The sequence below is a fragment of the Strix aluco genome, chromosome 11 (assembly GCF_031877795.1).
Source record: "Strix aluco isolate bStrAlu1 chromosome 11, bStrAlu1.hap1, whole genome shotgun sequence".
Lineage (NCBI taxonomy): Eukaryota > Metazoa > Chordata > Aves > Strigiformes > Strigidae > Strix > Strix aluco.
The window spans coordinates 7,037,635-7,058,192 of record NC_133941.1 but is presented as its reverse complement, the minus strand read 5'-3'; the positions used below and the strand labels follow the sequence as shown (position 1 = coordinate 7,058,192).

At 45.7% G+C, this 20,558-nt stretch overlaps 2 protein-coding genes across 10 annotated transcripts in view; one reads left to right on the top strand and one right to left on the bottom strand.

The window, feature by feature from the left end:
- LRIG1 (leucine rich repeats and immunoglobulin like domains 1) overlaps positions 1 to 5,433 on the top strand; it is a 96,209-nt gene extending 90,776 nt beyond the window's left edge. Inside the window, 4 exon segments of the mRNA XM_074835945.1 lie at positions 85 to 207; positions 815 to 961; positions 2,072 to 2,380; positions 2,578 to 5,433. Of these exon segments, the coding sequence (XP_074692046.1) occupies positions 85 to 207; positions 815 to 961; positions 2,072 to 2,380; positions 2,578 to 2,801 (803 nt within the window). The 3' untranslated portion in view covers positions 2,802 to 5,433.
- Positions 5,434 to 7,939: 2,506 nt separating this feature from the next.
- SLC25A26 (solute carrier family 25 member 26) overlaps positions 7,940 to 20,558 on the bottom strand; it is an 89,450-nt gene continuing 76,831 nt past the window's right edge. For 3 of the 9 annotated variants that reach the window (XM_074835947.1, XM_074835948.1, XM_074835949.1), the window contains 3 exons: positions 15,846 to 15,910; positions 13,632 to 13,705; positions 7,940 to 8,402 (listed from right to left, as the gene is read on the bottom strand). In XM_074835947.1, coding sequence (XP_074692048.1) covers positions 8,306 to 8,402; positions 13,632 to 13,705; positions 15,846 to 15,910 — 236 coding nt within the window. In that variant the 3' untranslated portion in view covers positions 7,940 to 8,305. Of the gene's footprint in view, positions 8,403 to 13,631; positions 13,706 to 15,845; positions 15,911 to 18,941; positions 19,285 to 19,439; positions 19,558 to 19,634; positions 19,819 to 20,558 lie in introns of those variants that run through there. The other 6 variants (XR_012624683.1, XR_012624682.1, XR_012624681.1 and 3 more) reach the window with 6 other exon arrangements.

Here is a 20,558-nt window from a genome sequence, read left to right as displayed (position 1 = left end):
AAAATACGATTTTTACATGCCTTTGAAAACCAAAGCCTTTCTAACTTACTATGAACTGACATTTCTCTGCTCCCATTGCTCTAGATGAGACTATTGTGCCTCCTGACGTGCCAAGCTACTTGTCCTCCCAAGGGACTCTCTCTGACCGGCAGGAAGCGGTCGTCAGAGTAGATAACCAACAGCCGAACGGGCACATAGACAGCAACGGTGAGAACCCGTTTAATTATTTTTCCTGTGATGCTGTATCTGAACTTGATGTGAGGAGGTAGAAATCACAGCACAAAGTACTTCTGGGCTCGTTATGAGTTATCTGAAAGATCTTCATAATGTAATTCTCTAGCTACTGCATTTATGCAGGACAAGGATCTGTCTCTCACTTCACAGAGCTATCCTCTCCCAGTAATAACAGCGTTCATACAAGCAGATTGCTTCAGAAACTGCTCAGTCAGGCCCTAAGGACTATTTTTTTGCTAATTTTGGATTAGTTTTTTGGCACCCGAGTTACACATAGTTAAGCTCTACTAGAAAATACATTAGCATTGCCTGTCCCTGCCTTCGGGCTTAGAAATTAAATGTTGGGGTTTTACAGTATTTAAACACAGCACATTAGGAAGGAAAAGTTAAGCGTTCTGAACTAAGATTCTCCTAAGTTTGTACAGCATTTACTCTGTTAAACATTAGTTTAAAATTATCTATTATCTCTGTTTTTATTTTTTCTCCCTTTTGCAGTTTTTACACTAGAAATAAGACTAACAGGTCATTTAACTGAGAGCAGATGGTTGTAGTCTTTAGCCAGATGGTTCGTTTGTTACAGGTATGTGTCAGACTGATGCTGGAAGGTGTCCAGATGTTGAAGCTCCCACTGTAGGTTGTAGACAGCCAAAGCTGTGTATCGGCTATAATAAAGACACTTGGAAAACTGAAGACATGGCTGATGGAATGCTTGTTCCAGATAAGACAGGTACAAAACCCATTAATCTGGAAAGGTATTTTGTGTTTGTACAGATCAGAAAGCCCTCCAAGTCAGACAGCATTAAGACAAGAAATTGTTACCTTCCCCCCCAAAAAAAAAAAAAGCCCAGAATGATTCTCAGGTGTGAGCACAGTAAATTTACTTTCTCCTGCTTGCTTTGATCCTCTATCAAGCTTGGATAGTTTGAATTCGAGGAGCTGTCAGAAAAAGGCAGCCTAAAGCTCGTGATTGCCATTCCTTGCTGCTGGCTGATCGCTATTTTGATTTGAGCTATTCCTAAAATGTTGGGAGCACTTTCAAACTTGAAGGTGTTAAAATTTTTCATGCTCTTTAAAGGGGCTGCAAACTTCAAAGCTCAGCTCTTTATTTTCAAAATTTAATGGTAGTTTTGGGCACTACACCTGCCTCTGCTCTTTGCGAATTTCTTGGGTGTTACAGTCCTACTTTTCTATTTTTAGGATGTGTTTTCTGTTCTCATGCTGTATTGTAACATCCACAGAAAAACTGCCAGTGAAACAAATTTTCTCTCCAGGAGAAACTGTAAAGTTTAATAACGGAAAGTTGTCGAGTGCACTAAGGAAATTAACTTTCAATGTTTAGAAACTCCTTCCTACTTGCTTCTTTGAATTCTGCTCATCTGGTACTACCACTAACAGTAATAACCGATCTTGAGATAACAATACGAGTTGACAGTGACCCCTGTAAAGCAGCAGCACAAAAATAAGAAAGGTAACCTGGTATTTTAAAGCAAGTACAGGAAAGTTCCACTTTTTATTTCTACCCTGGCTAGAAAGTTTGTTAAAAGAAATAAATGCAGAGTTTATTTTAAAAAAAGAAAGTTGCAACTTCTGTGGAGTTAAACCTATTAATTGGAGCTACCTTTATGACAGCTACAGAGTTCTGAAAAACGCAGGTGTTTACTAGCCCTGTATAGAACTAAGAAATGTCCGTATTATTTAGTGAGAGATTCCCACACTGCCAAGGGACAGACGAACTAAGCAGAGCTGCCTTTTCCTTCCGCAAGTTGTGTGCTTCAGTGCTGACAACTTCCAGCTGGTTAATCTTCATCTGTTGCCGTTTTCCCTTCCTCCCTCACAGGCTACGGCCTGCCAGTTGTGTGCACGGACTGCAGCGGCAGCACGGACAGCATGAACGTCCACATTTACCCCAAGGAGCTGGAGTACTACTCTGAGAGCCTTAAGACTATGGATAATACCTACCCAAGCGCGCTGAGCAGCAAGGAACGAAACAGGAAGAGGGGTGCAGGCACCAGCCTTCTTCATCCTCAGCTGTGCAACGGGATTGCCAGCGGCAAGAGGATGGAAACAGACGGGACCCTCTACCCCAGCAACCACGACAGAATAAGGCCTGTGAGCACGACCAGCCCGCTGCTTGCAGACAGACAAGGTACGTGGTTCCTTGGGGGTGTCTTTCTCTCCCCGGATGCAATAAAACACCGTCCGGGTTATCGCAGAGCCTTGTTTTCTCCCACCAGCTTTTTTAACTGGCTCAAGGGCGTGGATGACAGTGGCAGGGTTGGTTTGATGAGGAGCACTGGCAGGCTGAGCATCGACTAACCACACTGCTGCTTTGGGTTTTTGCAGGCTCTTCCCAAGCAGTAGCAAAGCCTTCAGAGCTTAACGACCTTAATTTGGTGAGAGCTTCGCCAGCAGGAGGGTCATTAAAACAACTGAACGTGCTTCCTGAAATGTCCCCAACGCTACTGGATTTGCAGGGCGAGGCAGAGGTGAAACAGGCTCTCCTGTCCAACGGCCACACACCCAAGTCCTGTGACTCCATTCATGAGCTGAACAGATCGCTGGACTGAGAGGACAGACTGCCATGTGCAAATTAACAAACACACTATTATTTTTTTTTTTAATATTTTTGCACAGAGTATATAGGCTACTTACTTCTACCTCAAATCTTGAACTGATGACCTGTCAAAGGCAAACAACTGAGGTATGAGAAACAAGCTTGTATGGGGAACAAACTCCTGTTCGAGCGTCATCTGTTTGTACATAGTTTAAAACTTCCCTGAGAAGTATGAAGCGTTCAAAAGTTGACTTGCATATGAAGCACATAAATGCAAGGGATTATTGTGTAAAGAGAAAAGTATTTGATACAATTGTACATAAGAGTTTTCATATATAAATATATATATATAAATATATATATATCTTTTACAGAGGCTATTTTAATCTTTAGTGCATGGAAAACTGAGTGAAATTTTACAATTTTGGCAATACTGTTTTCAGTATCAGGTTGCTGTTAAACTTTGTGAGAGAAATAATTCTGGTGCCTTAAATGAATAAGCAGAACTTTAAAAAGCCAGACTGTTCCAAAGGGATTGTCCTCTTTTCAATGGAAGTTCCTTTAAGTCAAGTATCAATTGGGTTACTTAGCACAAATTTCCTTTCCCTTTGAAATTTATTGCACTTAACATGTTTCAAGAGAGATCTTCAACTGTTTCAGATGAACTTATAGAACAAAAATAAAACATGCAGTAGGAAATTACATAGCAACCTGATTTTTTTCCTGTTGGTGGAAGAACTTAAATTCCATTGCTTTTCAAAACTGCATAAAAATTAGTATTTGAACTGTGACTGTGTGATACGTTAGTGGACCACACAAGAGGCACTGAATAATTCAGCAACAGTGCAGAGCCCCAGAACATCCAGACAACAAGGCCGTGGCCATTTGTGAGCAGTTGTTACCAAAATCAGTCCCTGGTGCAGTAAATGCGGTAGATTGCACCGTTCACACACGTCCTAGCAGAAGGCGTTACCTGCCCACAGAGGCTGTTCCGGCACTGATCACCTACAGAGCGAACTGCAGACGCTTCCTCTCTGCCCTGGATGCAGCTTTCCCTGTGTGTAAGGTGTGTGTAACGATACACAGCCCGGCCCTGTTTCAAAGGAATAACCCCTGCCACCATAACGCATTTTCACACCCCTAAAAAACCCCACGTCTGTTCTGGAGGGGGGTTGGAAACCATAGAGCTGTTTGTTTTGACAACAAAACTAAACTTGCACTCCTAAGCTGACAGCTGTACTGTTAATTCTTCTGATACTTTTTTTTTTTTTCCTGCAACACAATATTCCGCTTTCTTGTTGAACACCATTACCCCCATCTGCAGCCAGATTCTTCAGACTGAAAATACCTGCTTCAAGTGAATTATGCTGCCTTGTGTAGCTATGCAGAAATATACTCATTTAGAAGGGAAACTCTGTATTTATGGTTGAAAGTACTCTGTTAAGTGGAAATGTCCCAAGTATTTTTATGTGGTCTTTTAAGTTCATCCATGAATGGGGGGAAAAAGAAATACCCACATTGGTCAAACAGATCTTTGTCACTTCTAATGTCACTATGATGCTTTTTATTTATAGAAAGGCTGCTTTCTGTTGGTGTTGGTACCTGTGGATGGAGGACTCCCTTCCAGTTACTTGTAATTTGAGTTCTGCTAACATAAGGTTGCTAACTCTGGTGATGACTACTTTGGGGGAAGGTTTATTAGGGGGTTTGTTACTTTTTTCCTTAGGAGCACCTCAAATGCCAGTTCCACTGAAGCCGAGTCTGGTGGAAATCCACCTTTGCTAGTATTGTGGCTCAAAACAAGCAGCAGAGATAAGGGCAGAAACATTTAATTTTCTGTTCAGATCCATCACCTGGGGCTCTGTGGGGGTTTCACTGAGCTGTTATGTGCTGCCCTGCACCAGGATGGACAGTGATGGTTTTGTTACAGGCTGGTCCTGCCCCGCTGTACCTTGAGGAGCCGCTGCCTCCTGCCCCCCTGCGCTGCCCCGCAGCTGAGGGCGAGTTTCCCTGCTGAACCTGACCTTGGTGAAGCAAGGCAGCATTCGGGCTGGTCCCTGTCTGTATCAGCTCCTGACTGTTGATATTTTTGCACTTTGAGACAGGTGGCTAATTATGGTGAGTGCCAAGTTTATTCAAAGCAAAGGAAATGGATGTTAGAAAATTATAAACCGAGCGTAGTTTTCCCTTTACTGAAGGGAAGAGTACACTTCAGAACCGACTCGCAAGGTGAGAACAGTGGAACCGGGGACACGGGGAGGATGGGAATGATTTAATTGACTCACTTTGGCAGAAACGTCATCACCACTGCAGATACAAAGCATATTTGCCACATTAACATTTGAAAATAATGTTTCTGAATAAATTTAACTGCCTAACGTTATGACTTCCACTAAATATGTGAATTTGCTGCTTCTAAGAGGCAATGTGAAAGAGGAAGTATTACTTTTGTGTACAAAGTTATTTATTTATTAGAAAATTTGGTACAATGTTGTACATTGAAAAACATGTAAGATATTGAAGTGTCTAACAAATGGCATTGAAGTGTCTTTAATAAAGGTTCATTTATAATATTACAGCTGTTTTGTTGAGTGAGCTTTTGGGAGTTTCGGTTGAAAATGAAATAAAATTCTAATCCATTCCTATACTTTTTTTCTGTCTTTCTCTGATGAAAATGCAGACTGCCAAAATACCTGCTTGTGAAATTAGATCCATTAGATCAGCATGAGACTGGCAGCCTGACTTGCGGATGGGGTGGAATGTGGGGGCTGTATTGAAAGATACAGTAAAGAACTTATAAGAAATACACTTATAATATATCAGCCTGCTGAAGTACCTGGCAAATACCCTTATCCTGGCACTGAAAGCAGAGCAGATGGGGTGTGTGCGCATGTGTAAGTATGTAAGAAAACTGGGACCAGCACAGCGCCAGGCTCAGCTGCAGTTGTGAACACCTCCGGCTTTCCCAAACCCCAACCCCACCCTGTATGGAAATTCCAGAGGCAGCTTTGGAGATAAAGCAAGAATTCTTGCTTTTAACTAAAAAAAAACTCAATTCAGCTTCTGTATATTAAAAAAAAAATTTAAAAGTATTTCCTCCTCCAAATTAGAACTTTGGGTATAAAGCAGACTTTCTGAGATTACTCTGGTAACTCCTGTATGTGTTGAGGGACTGAAAATTTTTTAAAATGGAAAAGAAACAGCCGTTAAGAGGCTGGTGCCTGGTCTGAGATTCAAGCACTGTTATTCTGTGTTAGTCCAGTAATAGGTTAAAATTAATTTTTCAAGTTTTGGTAAACTTGAAATAATACATTGCTAAAATTCAAGGCAAATGGGGAGAAACAAACACATTTTTATGTCTTTTGCTCTCCCTAGTCCCAAAACTAACATTGTCATGTTCAGTGGGATGAGATGAGTCAGTGTGTGCAGAACAGCCCTGCCCGCCTGCCGGGCTCTCACCTGACCCGGGCCTTCCCTGGGGGTCTGGGATCCATCCCTCCCTCCCCCTGACAGCAGGTTGGCTAAAACACTTTGGCTACTGGTTTGGGTTTTTGGTTTTTTTTAAATAAAAAGCAGCAATGACAAAAACTGATTAGACAAATATTAAGTAAAACCAAAAATCCAGCATTTGGACCCAAAGACTAGGAGGCCTGATTATTTTCAGCTCAAGTAATGAAATGCACCAACTGCAGTGCTAAGCTGCTCATCATGTTTAAAGAGCTTTAATAGAAAATGTAAGTAAGTTTGCTTTTAAGACAGAGTTATAAATCTCCCCTCTCCACCCCAAATGCCCCTAAATTTGGTTCTGCTATATATAAACTTCATAAAAGAGACAACCTTACAAGTGGCAGGAAGCCCTGCTACACCGTGCCATAGGAATGGGCAGAATTAACCAGCCAATACAGGACTTGGCTGAAATTCCTCATTTTAATTGGAGATTATTTTTAAGAATTACAATGTCCTTTGTTCTGTATGTTTTACTTGTTTGCCAATTATTTTCTAAGTTTTGGCCTCAAAGAAATCTTATTACTATGTCATGGGATGACAGTGTAATAAAACATCCAGCCTTTGTAAGCCTGGCCCGTGTTTGCGCCTGAGCAGCTGCCTCCTCTTCTCTGGGAGGGACTCAGGCTCCACACTAACCTGGTTTGGCATTTGTTGTCCAGACTCCCACATGGGTACATTTTCCTAATGAGGAGAACAACCCCAAAGTTCAATTACAGCTCCCCTGGGGAGCACATCATCACCCCCACAACTAGTTAATTAACTCAGGAGCACCATGATGCCCTGGAAGGAGCCAGTGCCACCAGGTTGAAGTCGATGGCTCGTGCTGCCACAGCTGCCCAAGCCGGGTTCTGCCACCCCTCACATGAGGAGCCCCTCAGCACCCCCCCCCCAGCACCGTGGCTGAGCCCAGGGCACATGTGTGAGTTGCTGGTGCAACCCAAGGAGGGACTTGCCAGGGCCCACCAAAGGCAGCAGCTTGGCTCTGCCTGCCCCAGCCTCCCCACGCCTCCACCACTCAACGTTTTCAAGCACTGCTCAGCCAAGTTGCTGGTGTAAACTCAGGGCCCCCAGACCCTGGTGAGAAGTTTAAGTCCAATAAGGCCTTTGCACCCAGCTTGTCCCTGCACCATTTTGGCCGCTACAGCTTCCATTTCCTAACAGAGGTTTGCTCTGCCTGCCAGCAGCCCCCTGAGAGCCCTCAGGATCCATCCGTACAGCAGCAGGAGGACTCGCACCTTCTCCCTGCCTTGGCCTCCCTCCTGGGCGTCAGCGTTTCCAACCTCCTGCTCCTTCAGCTGCTGAGGGGGGAAGACCAAAAGAAGGCAGAGCTGCATGTCTTTGCACAAGCACAGCTGTAAAATAATACAAGCTTGTGCTTTTTTACTGGAGAAATGTGAGTCTAATTAATAAAGCTGCACTGGCTACCACACAGGAATGCTTGCTGAGCACCTGTACGTATAAACAGGAATATAAACTTCCACAAATACAGCTCAAATCAGGAACAAATGGATTATTGTCTTTTACAAAGAGGTCTCCCAGCCTGGAATATGTTCAGTGCTGTTGGAGGGCAGCAGGCTGTAACTCTATCGGCCCCTTCCCCGATCAGTAAAACCCTCCCCGCGTTATGAGGCAGGTGCCACTGAATTATGAAAACTCGCTTTATTTCAGCCTCCCCGCTCAGCCCACGATCTGGAGGTTTGCAAAACATTTCCCCTGCAGGAGTTCTAATAGCGCCTTTCTCAGCCACTGTAATTAGCTGTTTACCCCCCCAAACATTACTTTTTTGGCATGACTCTCACAATGACCTCACTCACTTTCCATGCAGGAAAATTTCATGTTTGGGAAATTGGATTATTGGGGGATTTACTTCTCTTTTAACAGTGAAAGCGGCGCTCAGCCTGCTGAACAGCTGCTGCGGCAGGCGAAGGGGTGGCGGGAGGAAGGCTGCCTTCGCGGGCGGACTCCTCCTCCAGCTCTTCGGCAGCCACCGGCAGCACAGGCTGGGCTCGGTCAGAGCAGCAGCTGGCGAGTCTTCTCGTATGTCCCCAGGAAGATGAAGCCTCCCAGGCTGATGGCCGCCATCCGTGGGACGACACCTGCGAACAAGCTGAAGGCGAAGGAAAGGCGGTTTGAGGATGAGCGGATGCTGCAAGGCTGGCTGCAGGGGCTTCGGGAAACAAAGCTAAGAAAAATTCTCTCTTGCTGTTTCCTTAAATCCCACCCCACTGCTCACTGAAGGAACCTGTCTGGACTTCTCTAACAAAGCACTCCGAAGCCTTGTGACTTTTAACCCCTCTCCACACTCCTCAGGTGCAGAAGCAAAGCTGCAGGAGGCGACGGGCCACGCTGTGGAAAGAGGAGCTCAGACACATCCCCACGAAGGGCTGCAGAGAGGTGGGAAGCGTCCCATCCTCTGCCACCCCCAGCCAGCCTCAGCAGAGGGACCTCCTCTTCTCTGCCAGGAGCTCCCCCACTGCAGAGAGAGCCCCGCTCACTGCAGCGGCTCGTTCCCAGTGACACACCACAGGGGCAGCGGGGAGGGAGCAGGAACGGCTGCACGCTCAGCCGCCACGATTTTTAGGTGCCTGATCCTAATAGTTCTTGGAAGTTAACAGGAAACTCATGCAAAGCCAATTGCTCGACACATCTAAGCTCATAGTTGGTTTAACAACTTCAGGATAGGCCAGTGTATCCTCCCAGAGGATTAGAGGCTTCCTTTGCTGCAAGCAAGGATTAAACATTAGGCTTGAATCTGTCTGGCATCCCCCCGCTGATCTATCGCCTGCACGGCAGGAGCCCTTCGCAGCACACTCTGCCTGAGCTCCGTGGGGATGCTGTCCTCGGCTTTTTCTGAGCACTGCATGGTCCCCGTGAGGAGCGTGTCCACAGCGGGACGAGGTGTGATTCCCGGTGAGAGCTGGCTGCGCGGGAGACGCACGCACTCACCCCCGGGGCTGCTCAGGAGCTCTCTGCTCCCTGCCCGCGCCCAGCTACTCACGCTGCGCTGGGGAAACCTCCGGCTGCAATAACTCTGGTTTTTGTTGTAATGAGCTTTGCTAAGGAGCCCGGAGCACACAGGCAGATGGAAACATTTTATGGCTTTACTAGACAGCAATTGGGTCTATTACCATAATGACAGCTTTAAAACAGAGTAATTTGTACAAGGCACGTATGGACAGAGCGCTGATAGGGTAAATCCTACGGTGCAGCATCGCTCTCGAAATGCGCACCATCCCTCTCCTGCTGAATTAGGCAGCCTCATTACAGCAGCAGACATTCATTTACAGAACAGCCCACTCGAGACACAGCTATTACACAAACAGGGGCAGATAACTCAGTTACCCAGAACCTGCATCCCTGGCAACCTCTGTTACTAACCATCACTTCCAAGAATCCTGGCCCTGCTCTCCCCCAGTTTCCCCTTCCCACCTGCCAGCCGATCCACGCCTCCCCCGCGGGCTCCCTTCTGCAGGAGGGCAGAGCTGAAGGGCTCTGGGGCTGCCCCAGATCAGGAGTGCAGAGCTCTGCTGCAGGCCTGATACAAACTGGTCCCCACTGGGCCACACCTGCCCTCATCAGCAGATGAGATAAATTTTTTTTCCTGCTGGCCCTATCAGAAACCACTCTGGTGGGCACAGGGCTGCAGTCTGTTTGTATTTGCTATCTTGTACAGATTTCACCTGGCACCCTGACACTCCTCTCTCCCTGTCTGGATTTTCCCTTTTGCTTAAGCAACATTCCCAGTTACCGGTTGGATCCAGCACCACGGGCTTCACCCCCGCCTTCAGCCCCTTCACCCACAGCTGCAATACCTGCACAGCATGTTGGCGACTGGCAAAGACCAAATGCAGACTTTCCAGTACAGACACATCATGCTCTCCCCAGCTGTGTGAGGAACGGCTCGGCAGGAGTCACAAATCCAGGAATCGCATTTAAACCTCAGGGCCAGGCTGGCTGCAGGTGTTAAACCTGCACCGTGTCCCCTCCCCAGTGGTGCGCATGCCCTCTGGGGTGCAGCTCTTCGTTTCAGGGTTCCCAGCCCAGCAATACACCCAGTCCCACGGTCCCAGCAGCCAAGGTGACTTTTTGGGCAACAACTCAGCAACCCAAAGCAAATTCTTTCTCAGTAGAGGCAGAGAGAGAACTGGGGTTGTTTAGTCTGGAGGAGGCTGAGGGGAGACCTCATCACTCTCTACAACTACCTGAAAGGAGGTTGCAGAGATCTGGGGATAATCTTTAACAAAGTAACAAGCGATAGGACAAGAGGGAATGGCCTCAAGTTGCACCAGGGAAGGTTTAGACTGGATATTAGGAAGTATTTCTTTACAGAAGGGGTTGTTAGGCATTGGAATGGGCTGCCCAGGGAGGTGGTGGAGTCCGCATCCCTAGAGGTGTTTAAGACTTGCGCTGACATAGCGCTGAGGGATCTGGTGTAGTTGAGAACTGTCAGTGTTAGGTTAATGGTTGGACTAGATGATCTTCAAGGTCTTTTCCAATCTTGATGATTCTGTGATTCTGTAACCGGGACCCCTGAAGTTACCATTTGGAAAAGGCACTGCAGGGCCTGAACACAGCATAGAGGGGCCAACACTGAAAAAGGCACTGTGTGCTCGGCCACAAAACCTCCGTGTTACACTCCAGACCAAAGAGGTGGCTGTGCCAAGAAAAAATACCACTTCTAGCTGACTACAGCTTTGCACCGAGCTTACTCCTGCAAGCAGCTTATGTTTTGCAAAGCAGCAAGCCCTGGGCACAGGGGCTGCTTCCACCACTCGCATCAGTCCCTGCCGTGCCACGTCCACCCGACCTGGAAGCTGATCTGAGGAACAGGACACCTGGGGCAAACCACCAGCTCTGTCCCCAGCTACACACAAGCTGGGACAAGCCATCTCACCAGATTGATCAAATAACCCTCGTCTTTCTCACCAATGAGCTGTGGAGCTTCATCCGTGGCTTTCAAACACCACCACCTCCTTGTGCGAAAAGCCGTCGGACAAAATGTAAACCTGCTTTCACGCGAATGGCTCATCTACCCCGCTGGCAAGAGTGGAAGCACTTGGATCCACTCACCCCATCGCTATCCTACCTCTCGCCGCAGGCCTGGCTCTCCCTGGACAGAAAGGGATGTGAAATTTCTTGGCGTGAAGCAGAGGGATTTACTAGGTGCAGACCAGGAAGTTGAGCCCTGCGCTCTGGTTTTAATAAGGTGGCAATAAGAAATGCGTCTTTCTGCCCTCAGAATTCCTCCTCTTCAAGTACAAGATTTATTAGAGGAGCCATAAATCATTTCATGTTGCAACTGGCCAAAAAAGCCCGACATTTTTATTGTTTTTGATTAATAGATTTATAATTGGCAGCAGGCATGGCAGCCTCTGCGTTTATTTTTCCCAAGACTTTCTTCCTTTTCCTTGCAGCTGACACAGCTTGGCCTCCTTTACATGTTACTTTTTCTCCAGATCGCTTATTGTTTTGATTTCAATTGAATTGTGTTCCCTTTGGTCCTAGTCCACGGGTACTATCTTTAGGCAGAGTTTAATTTTGGGTTGTTTAGAAAAGGGCACTGCTGAAACACCCTGAAAAGAACACAAACATACATTTTTATTTTCTGCTGTTGGCTGGGGAAAGGGGGAGGTTTCCCCACCAAATCCATGCTTCTTCACACCCTTCAGAGCAAAATTGCCATCAGCATCAGACGTGGCCTCACTTCTCCCAGTCCTTTTCAAAATGCCCTAGAGCCCACCAAGCCATCTAGGACCCAAAACTCATCCACCACCACATCACCTCGTCACCTCAAAGAGCAAACCTGAGACAACCCATCTCTGAGCGCTGCCGGGAGGCACAGCGGGACGTCTTCCTGGAATTGGTGTTCAGGAACTTCCTGCAATTTGTTTTGAATTATTTCCCACATGTGTAGAAAGAGGATTGAACTTTTATTAGTTGGGCGAGCAGAGATCAGATGTTAAGAGAAAACTGTCTCCCGCAAAGCTGCGATGTGCACGCTGCTTTGAGCAACAGTTTACAAATGTTAAAACAGCACCCTGAAAGTATCGGCCACATCAAACGGATTAAGAACCTATGAGAAATTACAGTGAAAAGCCCCAAGTAAAGCTTCCAAAAACACCTCCGTTTCTTTTCCAGGCCAAGGGCAGGTGGGACACAAGCCCTACCAAAGGAAGCACAGGCTGAACCTCATGGGCTGGAGGAGTGGTTTAAGACATATATATTCACTGCAAGTGGGCAATAACTGGTATGAATCACTCAAGGAGGGCAAGGTAGTGTAAATGAAGCAGGTGTCTGTAAAAATCAATAATAATTTATAAGCTCATGACACCTCAAAATCTTCTACAAATGCTAGCAGAGGACTTTTCGTTCACAACACCACCCCAAGGTCAGAAGAGCAATTCTCTGTCTCAGGACTGGGCAAAGCGAGGCAGTTAAGAGACTGGATCAACATCACCCCAGACTCCCACAGCTGGTCAGAAGAAAGCCCAGAACATTTCTACGCTCCGGCCATAGCAGGAAAACCACCGGAGAGTTGCTCTGCAGCTGCTCAGTGGCTGCTCAGACTTAATCTTTGCACTCAAGCCTGTCTCTGAAAACTTACATTTTTGCAACGCCTGCCTCACCAGAGAAATCCAGGTGGGCGTGTGCTCAAGACCAGACCTGATGGAAAGCTCAGAGGACAAGTAAGGGAGCACACAGCTCCCTTCTGCTTCAGCTTGTCCCTACTGCTGGCACCACACTGGCATCGCCTGCTCCCATCACGCTTCACAGTAAGAACAGCAAATAGAAAGGAAGAGGAGACCTTGCTGGTGTTTTCAAATCAGTAGGAAATTGCCAGAAGGAGAAAAACTCTCCATAAGGGACATGTGGCTCCTATGTTGGCCTTCCCTGACATCTCAGGAGGGGTGATTCACACACCTCAACATTAAACTGTGGTACTCACTGCCACAAGATGTGCATGCCTGAAGTTTAAATGGATATAAACGACAAACGCACATGTTCACAGAGAAAAGCCTATCACTGCTTATTAAACACAAACCCACCCTCGCCTCTGAAGCCTGGAGCTAAGCATTGAGATTGTACCACGGATACACTCCCAATAACACCCTGTTTCCAGGCTCTCCCCTGGACACCCAGCCAGCACTAAGGTGAGAACACTAGGCCTCCCTGGAGGGGCTTGTTCTTATAGCACCTGACAGCTGCTCCCTGGCCCTGTGTACAGCAATTAAACTTTTTCTGTATGACAGTATTTAAATATAAGCAGACCATCCCACCCTCTCCTGCCCCCCAACACACACCGAGATACAGCACCTGAGATGTAGCATGTCCTTACCCCGACAGGCCTTGTGTCCTCCAGATGCCACCAAGGGCAGCCAGAACATTCCCGCTAGCGTTGCTGGAACCAGCCTGTACCACAGAAAGAGAGAGATTGGAAACTGTTGGCAGAGAGGTTTAGTTATTTACTGAGCTCCCTGTCCCTGGTTAGTGCTACACTATAGGAATTACAGACATCCTAATGACCTCCTTACCCCAGGCACAGCAAAAGCTCCTTGTCTCCAGGAAGGAGGCAAAAGGCAGAAAAGGAAACAGAGGCACAGAAGAACAAAATGATCACTCCAAGGTCACAGAGCTAGTTAGCTCAGAACTGGGTATCCAGCCCCTTCTGCACTGGAGTAAGACATTAATAAAAACACACTCCCAAAGCACCAACAAGTGACTTTGCTGCTCACTGCAAGAGGACAGCAGCCTTGAGATTTACTTAAAAAATCCCCAACATGAGTAGTGTATTGCATGTGAAAATTGCCTTAAGTGCAAAACAGAGGACAAACAGCAGGACTGCAGACAATTAAATTACATGTGTGATCTAGTTAGTGTGAGATGACTAATATGAAGATGCTGTTTGAATGGTCTCAGAACACCTCAAGCACCATCATTCCCTTACCAACGCTGACCTGGTCGCTCAGGACAGCAGCAGACATAAATGAAACCCCATTCTTACAGTTTTATCATCCACACTATCCAAAGCTGCAGCAGGTACAACACCCAGCAACAAGAGATACACAACATAGCAACATGGTGAGCACAGATGTGCGTGACTCGGCCAGGGAGGTGCATGTCATCAACGAGAAACACCCCCGTACTGAGGGATGTGAGCAATAGGGTAAAAATCATCCATAGAAACTCCAGGAGGCCTGACAACAGCTCTTTTCAGGGCAGGGAAAGGCTTTAGGAATATCCACCTGCTGAGAGCTTTTCGCTACGTGGCTGCTTAGCTCTGCTCTGGGTCAGCGAGATGATGATGGGAACACTAGACTTACTAGCAATTTAACTACTTACCAAACTTACTGATCTTCTAAGCGATCTTCCTTCTGCCCTGGTTGGCAGACATAAACCATCACAATCCCTATGGCTTAAAATTTTAGGACAGAAAATCCAGTGCCAAGCCCTCCTCAGAAAAGACACACACACACACACACACTCAAGCCCAACAATTATCAAAACAGAGGAATAAATCCCCGGTGGGCAGTTTAACTTTGGGTGTCTGACTCTGTGACCACTCAATCTGAGTGGATTGAGAGCAGCCCTGCTGAGAAGCACTTGGGGGTATCAGTGGATGGAAAACTGACCATGAGCCAGCAGTGTGCGCTCGCAGCCCAGAAAGCCAACTGTGTTCTGGGCTACATCAAGAGAAGTGTGGCCAGCAGGTCGAGGGAGGGGATTCTCCCCCTCTGCTCTGCTCTCGTGAGACCCCCCCTGCAGTGCTGTGTCCAGCTCTGGGGGCACCAACATCAGAAGGACATGGACCTGCTTGAGCGGGTCCAGTTGAGGCCACGAAGATGACCAGGGGTCTGGAGCACCTCCCCTGTGAGGACAGGCTGAGAGAGTTGGGGGTGTTCAGCCTGGAGAAGGCTCTGGGGAGACCTTAGAGCAGCCTTCTAGTACTTAAAGGGGGCTACAGGAAAGCTGGGAAGGGACTCTTTATCAGGGGTGCAGGGATAGGACGAGAGGTAAGGGGTTTAAACTGACAGAGGGTAGAAGTAGATTAGATGTAAGGAAGAAATTCTTTACTGTGAGGGTGGTGAGGCCCTGGCACAGGTTTCCCAGAGAAGCTGTGGCTGCCCCCTCCCTGGAAGGGTTCAAGGCCAGGTTGGACGGGGCTTTGAACAACCTGGTCTAGTGGAAGGTGTCCATGCCCGGGGCAGGGGAGCAGAACTAGAGGACCTTTAAGGTCCCTTCCAACCCAAACCATTCTGTAATTCTATGATTTTCTCCTAAAGACACTGCATGAGACGCTGGAGGTCTAGCACAAGCACAAGCCCTTCTCAGACAGCTCCTTTGGGAAAGGACCGTAAGAGCAATTCAAGGAAAGGAACACAATTTCATTAGTTCTGCATACAGTACGTGTTCACATCTAATCCTGCCTTTGAGGACAAGAACTGAAATAATTATTAATAGGTGCTGGATTTCATTTTGTAATGACCATACAGAAACTCTGGAACTACCCAAGCTATTCACCTGCATGTCTGCTGGCCTCCTTTACTCTTACCTTTGCCAACATAATTCTCGTCTTCGCTACATCGAGAGGTGTGGTGACTGCAGCTGCAAATCCACCTGAGCAAATTAAAATACCAAACACAAGTGAGACATTGTTGGGTGAATATCAATGCCACACTGCCTATAATTCCCATGGCTATGGTCAACACTGCTCCGTTATTAATGCCTACAGCATGTTTCCTCACCTCAGAGACCAGGTACATTTGTTGAAGGTCTGTACACAGAGTGTTTTATTCCTGTGTGTTGACTTAAGGAAACAGCTCCATACTAGTTAACTTAAATCCAAACAAACCCATTGAGATTACCATCCTTTTGTTTTGGACTCTGTACATATATGAACATATGAAGGTCGTAAGGATAACAGATTCCACTTCCAACATCTACGGACAAGTTTGAAAGGAAGAACCTGCTTACTCATTTGCAGAGATGGGAAAATAAGCTTGTCACACTGTGTTCTGCCTTGAGAATTAAAGTCTGACTATACAAATACTAGAAAGACAGAAAGAGAGGAAAGATGCTCTACATCTGAAACATACATGCTTCAGGGGGAAAGCTATCCACAGATACAGACAGACTGGATCTGGACTTCAACTGTTAGACCTGGGACTCTGTTTCAAGGAAAAAAGACAAGCCAGTGTTTGGGATGGAGCTCCATCTCCAACAAATTACATCAGCTCCATTTTGGATAACAACAATGTGCAGCTGCCCAAGGTCTTTGGAGACTGTCAGAAGTCTGCTGCCACAAGTGCCATCTCCTTCTCACGGGCATTTTTATTCTCTCTAATCACTCCCAAACTTCACCTTTGGAGCTCATTACTTTCACTTGGAGCTGCCAGCTCAGCTGTAGCTTTCCTCCTGGAAGCCAGAAATCTTCAGTTTATCCATCTGCATGTCTCACCCACAAACGTGTGTGTCTGTCTCCATATTTTAGCCCTGTGGCTACAGTCTGGCCTCTTGTGCTATCTAGGGACCAGCTTTGCTGCTTTTTCTCCCAGGATCTTATTCCCTTTGCCTTATTTCCCCATTCTAAAATTAACTCTAACCCCTCTCTCCTTCTTCTGTTCACATTTCAAGCAAGTAATTCATGATGAAGAAGAGCCAAAGTGAAGGAAACTTAAAATGCAGGAGCAGCCCAACAGTAAGTGCAGAAAGAAAGGGGAAGAAAGAAGAGAGACTTGTTCTGAAATCTCTTTCTTCTTCCTCCCTTTTTTTTTTTTTTTCTCTGAAGCTTGTATAAATCCTGTATCTGCTACAGCAGGGAATAAAGCGACTCCAAAGACTGAAGCCTACACAGCACCCAGGGAATAAGCTAAAAATAATCTATTTTCTGTTCCAAGTTTTAGGGAATGTAGAAAAATTGATCTCTCTTTTGTTGGGATGGGAGAGGGGAAAAGCATTTCTTCTAAAATCTGTAAAGTAATGAAAAAAATCCATCTTTCCTGCTAGCTCATGTTTTTACCTGCACACCTCTCTCTCAACCACCTTACCTTCAACGTAATAAAACACTGCTTTATGTCAGAAACGAGGTTGGGCCAGCTGGCACCCTATGCTGACTTCTTACAGTTAATTAAGGAACATCCCATGACAGTTCAGGAAACGCACTAAGGCACATGTGCAGTCCCCTGGATCTCAAACTAGAATAGCAGGCAAGCCGAGCGAGCAAACAGCCCAAAACACCTGGTTTAGGAGCAGCTTCTGCTCATGTAAGGTCAGGCCCATGCAGTTCACTCTGCCAGAAGCTTTCTAGCAGCGATACCTCACTAAAAAGCAGAAAAATGGGTTGTATTCAAGAAGCCAAAGCAGAAACTATGAGCAAGTTAAACTAAATTCCAGTCCATTCTTGGACCTTCTATAAGGTCAAAAATCTTTTTATTGTGAGCCAGTTTTTGAGTAAGTGACCCAAAGGCTTTGAGAGAATGGTCTGGATAGAAACTTTGGTACTCATGTCAGCGATGTATTTTTAGAACAGTAAAAATAATCTCCATGGAAAATAGTGGCTTTACAAGTCTGGATGTATAAGCCCTTCCTTTGCCCACAGAACAAGACAAAATTAAACAGTGAACCACATGGCTGTCAGGCCTGTATAAAGCAAAAAAATCTCAGTGTATCACTCAGCTATAGAGTTGACGGTAACGCTTTAGTCAGACTAACTTACTTCCCTTATCAGATCCCGGTAATTTTTCAATGCATTTGTTCCTAACAGTTTCTTATTGGCAAAAGCTTCAAATCTTGGATGATGGAGTGATTAGAACAAACACAATTTATCCTGATACAATGTTCCCAAATTCTTATCTGAAAGGTTTAATCAAGACTGATTGGTTTTCATTTTTTCCCCAGCTAACATCTGGATCTTTCAGACTCTTTGTTATTAACATTTCAATGTTTCTTTGTCCATCACTGGGAAGTATTTGGTACAGATTTACCAATCAATTTAGAATGACAACAGGAACAATAAAATGCTTCATAAGCTCAACAAGCAGCAGGATAGCAGCTAAATTAAATGCAAGTTTGTATATGCTTGACAAAAACACAAGATAAAAGCTAGCATTTGTTGGGAACTGCATTTTATTGAAGGCAGTGAGTCTGACAAAATGAATTTGCTCCAGCCTTCACCTTAAACCTCCAAGGTAATTTTAGAGTGACCTCTTCAACGTTAGTACACGGGTATCCAGGATCAGGCTACAGCACTAGCGAGGTCCTGCTCAGTCCCACCTACTCTAGCTGGGTAAAGGAACTTAAAACATGACTGTTTTCAATCATCACATTAATACAACAGATACAGACTAGTACAGCCAGGGCCTACTCATTCAAAATAGGAGGGCTGGGCACCGCACTGTCTAACACATAGTAAGGCCCAACAGGTCTTTAAATCACTCCTTTAGTCTATCCCTGCTGTCACTGAATTCTCCAAGAGCTGCCACATAAGGCTAGAGTCTGCTCAACTAGTCAGCAACCAAGAAAAGCAGATATCAAAGTATCCGGTGGGCGAGAAAGGCCCAGACACATCCAGCCTTACACTCCAGCTTCTCTGCAGAGCTGACAGCGAAAAAGGCACCTTTGCAGGCAGTCTGCACCCAGACAGACTTACCAGCTCACTCCTGGAGAAGGCTCCTTTCTCCCTTGCCCTAGAAGGACCTGGTGATGACTTGGGCTCAGCAAGTAGGCATAAAGATGGGTTTTCACATGGGAGAAGGCTCTTGGCTTGTTAATACTTCTAGCAGAGTGACAAACTCCTCTATTGGGAAAATAAAAGTTCATGTAGTAGTGGAAAATTCATCCCCTTCTCCCAAGAAATTACAAAGGACACTGTATATTCACATGTTAGCTGAGCAGCTAAACTTTACCAGGCTCAGGGTCTTAAACAGAAGATCCCTCTGCTATTCACACCTTCCCAGTGACCAGCTCTTGATGGAAGCGCTAATGACACGCATCTGTAGAGAATGATTTACCTTTATTTGGCAACAGGAATAAAAAGTCTTGAAGACTTAAGATATTCCCCTAGGTTCCTCCTGGCATTTCCTACCCTTTTTAGCCCTCATTTGCAAATAAAAATTGAGAAGCAACAGAACAGAGTGAAACATTTCACCTGAGAACAGTACATAACCCTAGGTTGCTTGCAGTAAGGTGGCTGCCTGCAGAATCTGCTGCTGCTGCTTATAGGAACATGTTTCACAGGTGGTTTGACACACTCCTCAAATAAGATCCTATGAAGGGAGAAAGACAAGTTGTTCTTCAGTCCCTGTATCATCTTCTTCTATATACCATTTTAACTTCTCCTCACCCTTTCTAAAGGATCCAGGCAACCCTTCTGGCCATCACAGGGGCTCCTCCTGATTCTGTGTTTCTGTCATCTGGCCAGACTGGTGACACACTCTTCTGGAACACCAGCCCAGTTTGGTAGGTCAAGCTTGTTTCAAGAGATAGAAACTTGTGTTTGACTAATGTCCTTGCTTGAATTAGCCCACCTTAGGAAAAGAAAAAAAATCCAGGTTGAGTTGTATTATTGCCTGTCTTCATTACTATTTTCTGTACTGACATCTGAAGGTTACTCAGGACTGATTCAGGATTGAATCCCAAATCCAGGTTGAAAAACTGAGTCGCACAGGTCCAACACTAAACCTCACAGCATCCTCTTACACGGACTGATTTCCAAGCTCACAGTCTTCTTCAGAACTCTTCAATCAATCAGTTCTTATCTGAACTTTTATTTTATTGATATTATGTCAATTTTTTTTTAAGAGGAAGTTTATTCTAGTCATTTATCACTGTGGGAACACCACCTGTCAGGCAAAGCACTGCTCCTCCAGTGATTTAACCAATTCAGGGTTAGCAGCATGGTCCAAGGAGACACTGCAGGGATATCTTGAGAACTACTTGAAAATTTATTCAGAGCTATAAAGAGGCTTTTAGACAATTAAAGAGGCTTTTAGACAATGTGTAATCTTGTCAGAGTGGATTAGATCAAAGCAAAAGTGATGGGAAGTCTTCCCTATCAATGTGCAAAACACTCTCGTTAGTGCTTTGTTACTCACTAGATTTGCACCTCTATTCTCAGTGACTTTGTCACCACAGAGCATTAATTATTAATGTTAAGCCACACTTTTTTTTTTTTGCACACTTTTTGGGAGAAAGAAGGCACCTTTAACAGAGGCAATTTTCAATCGCATTAAACGGACACTCAGGTTCTTTGACAAGCTGGAGATCA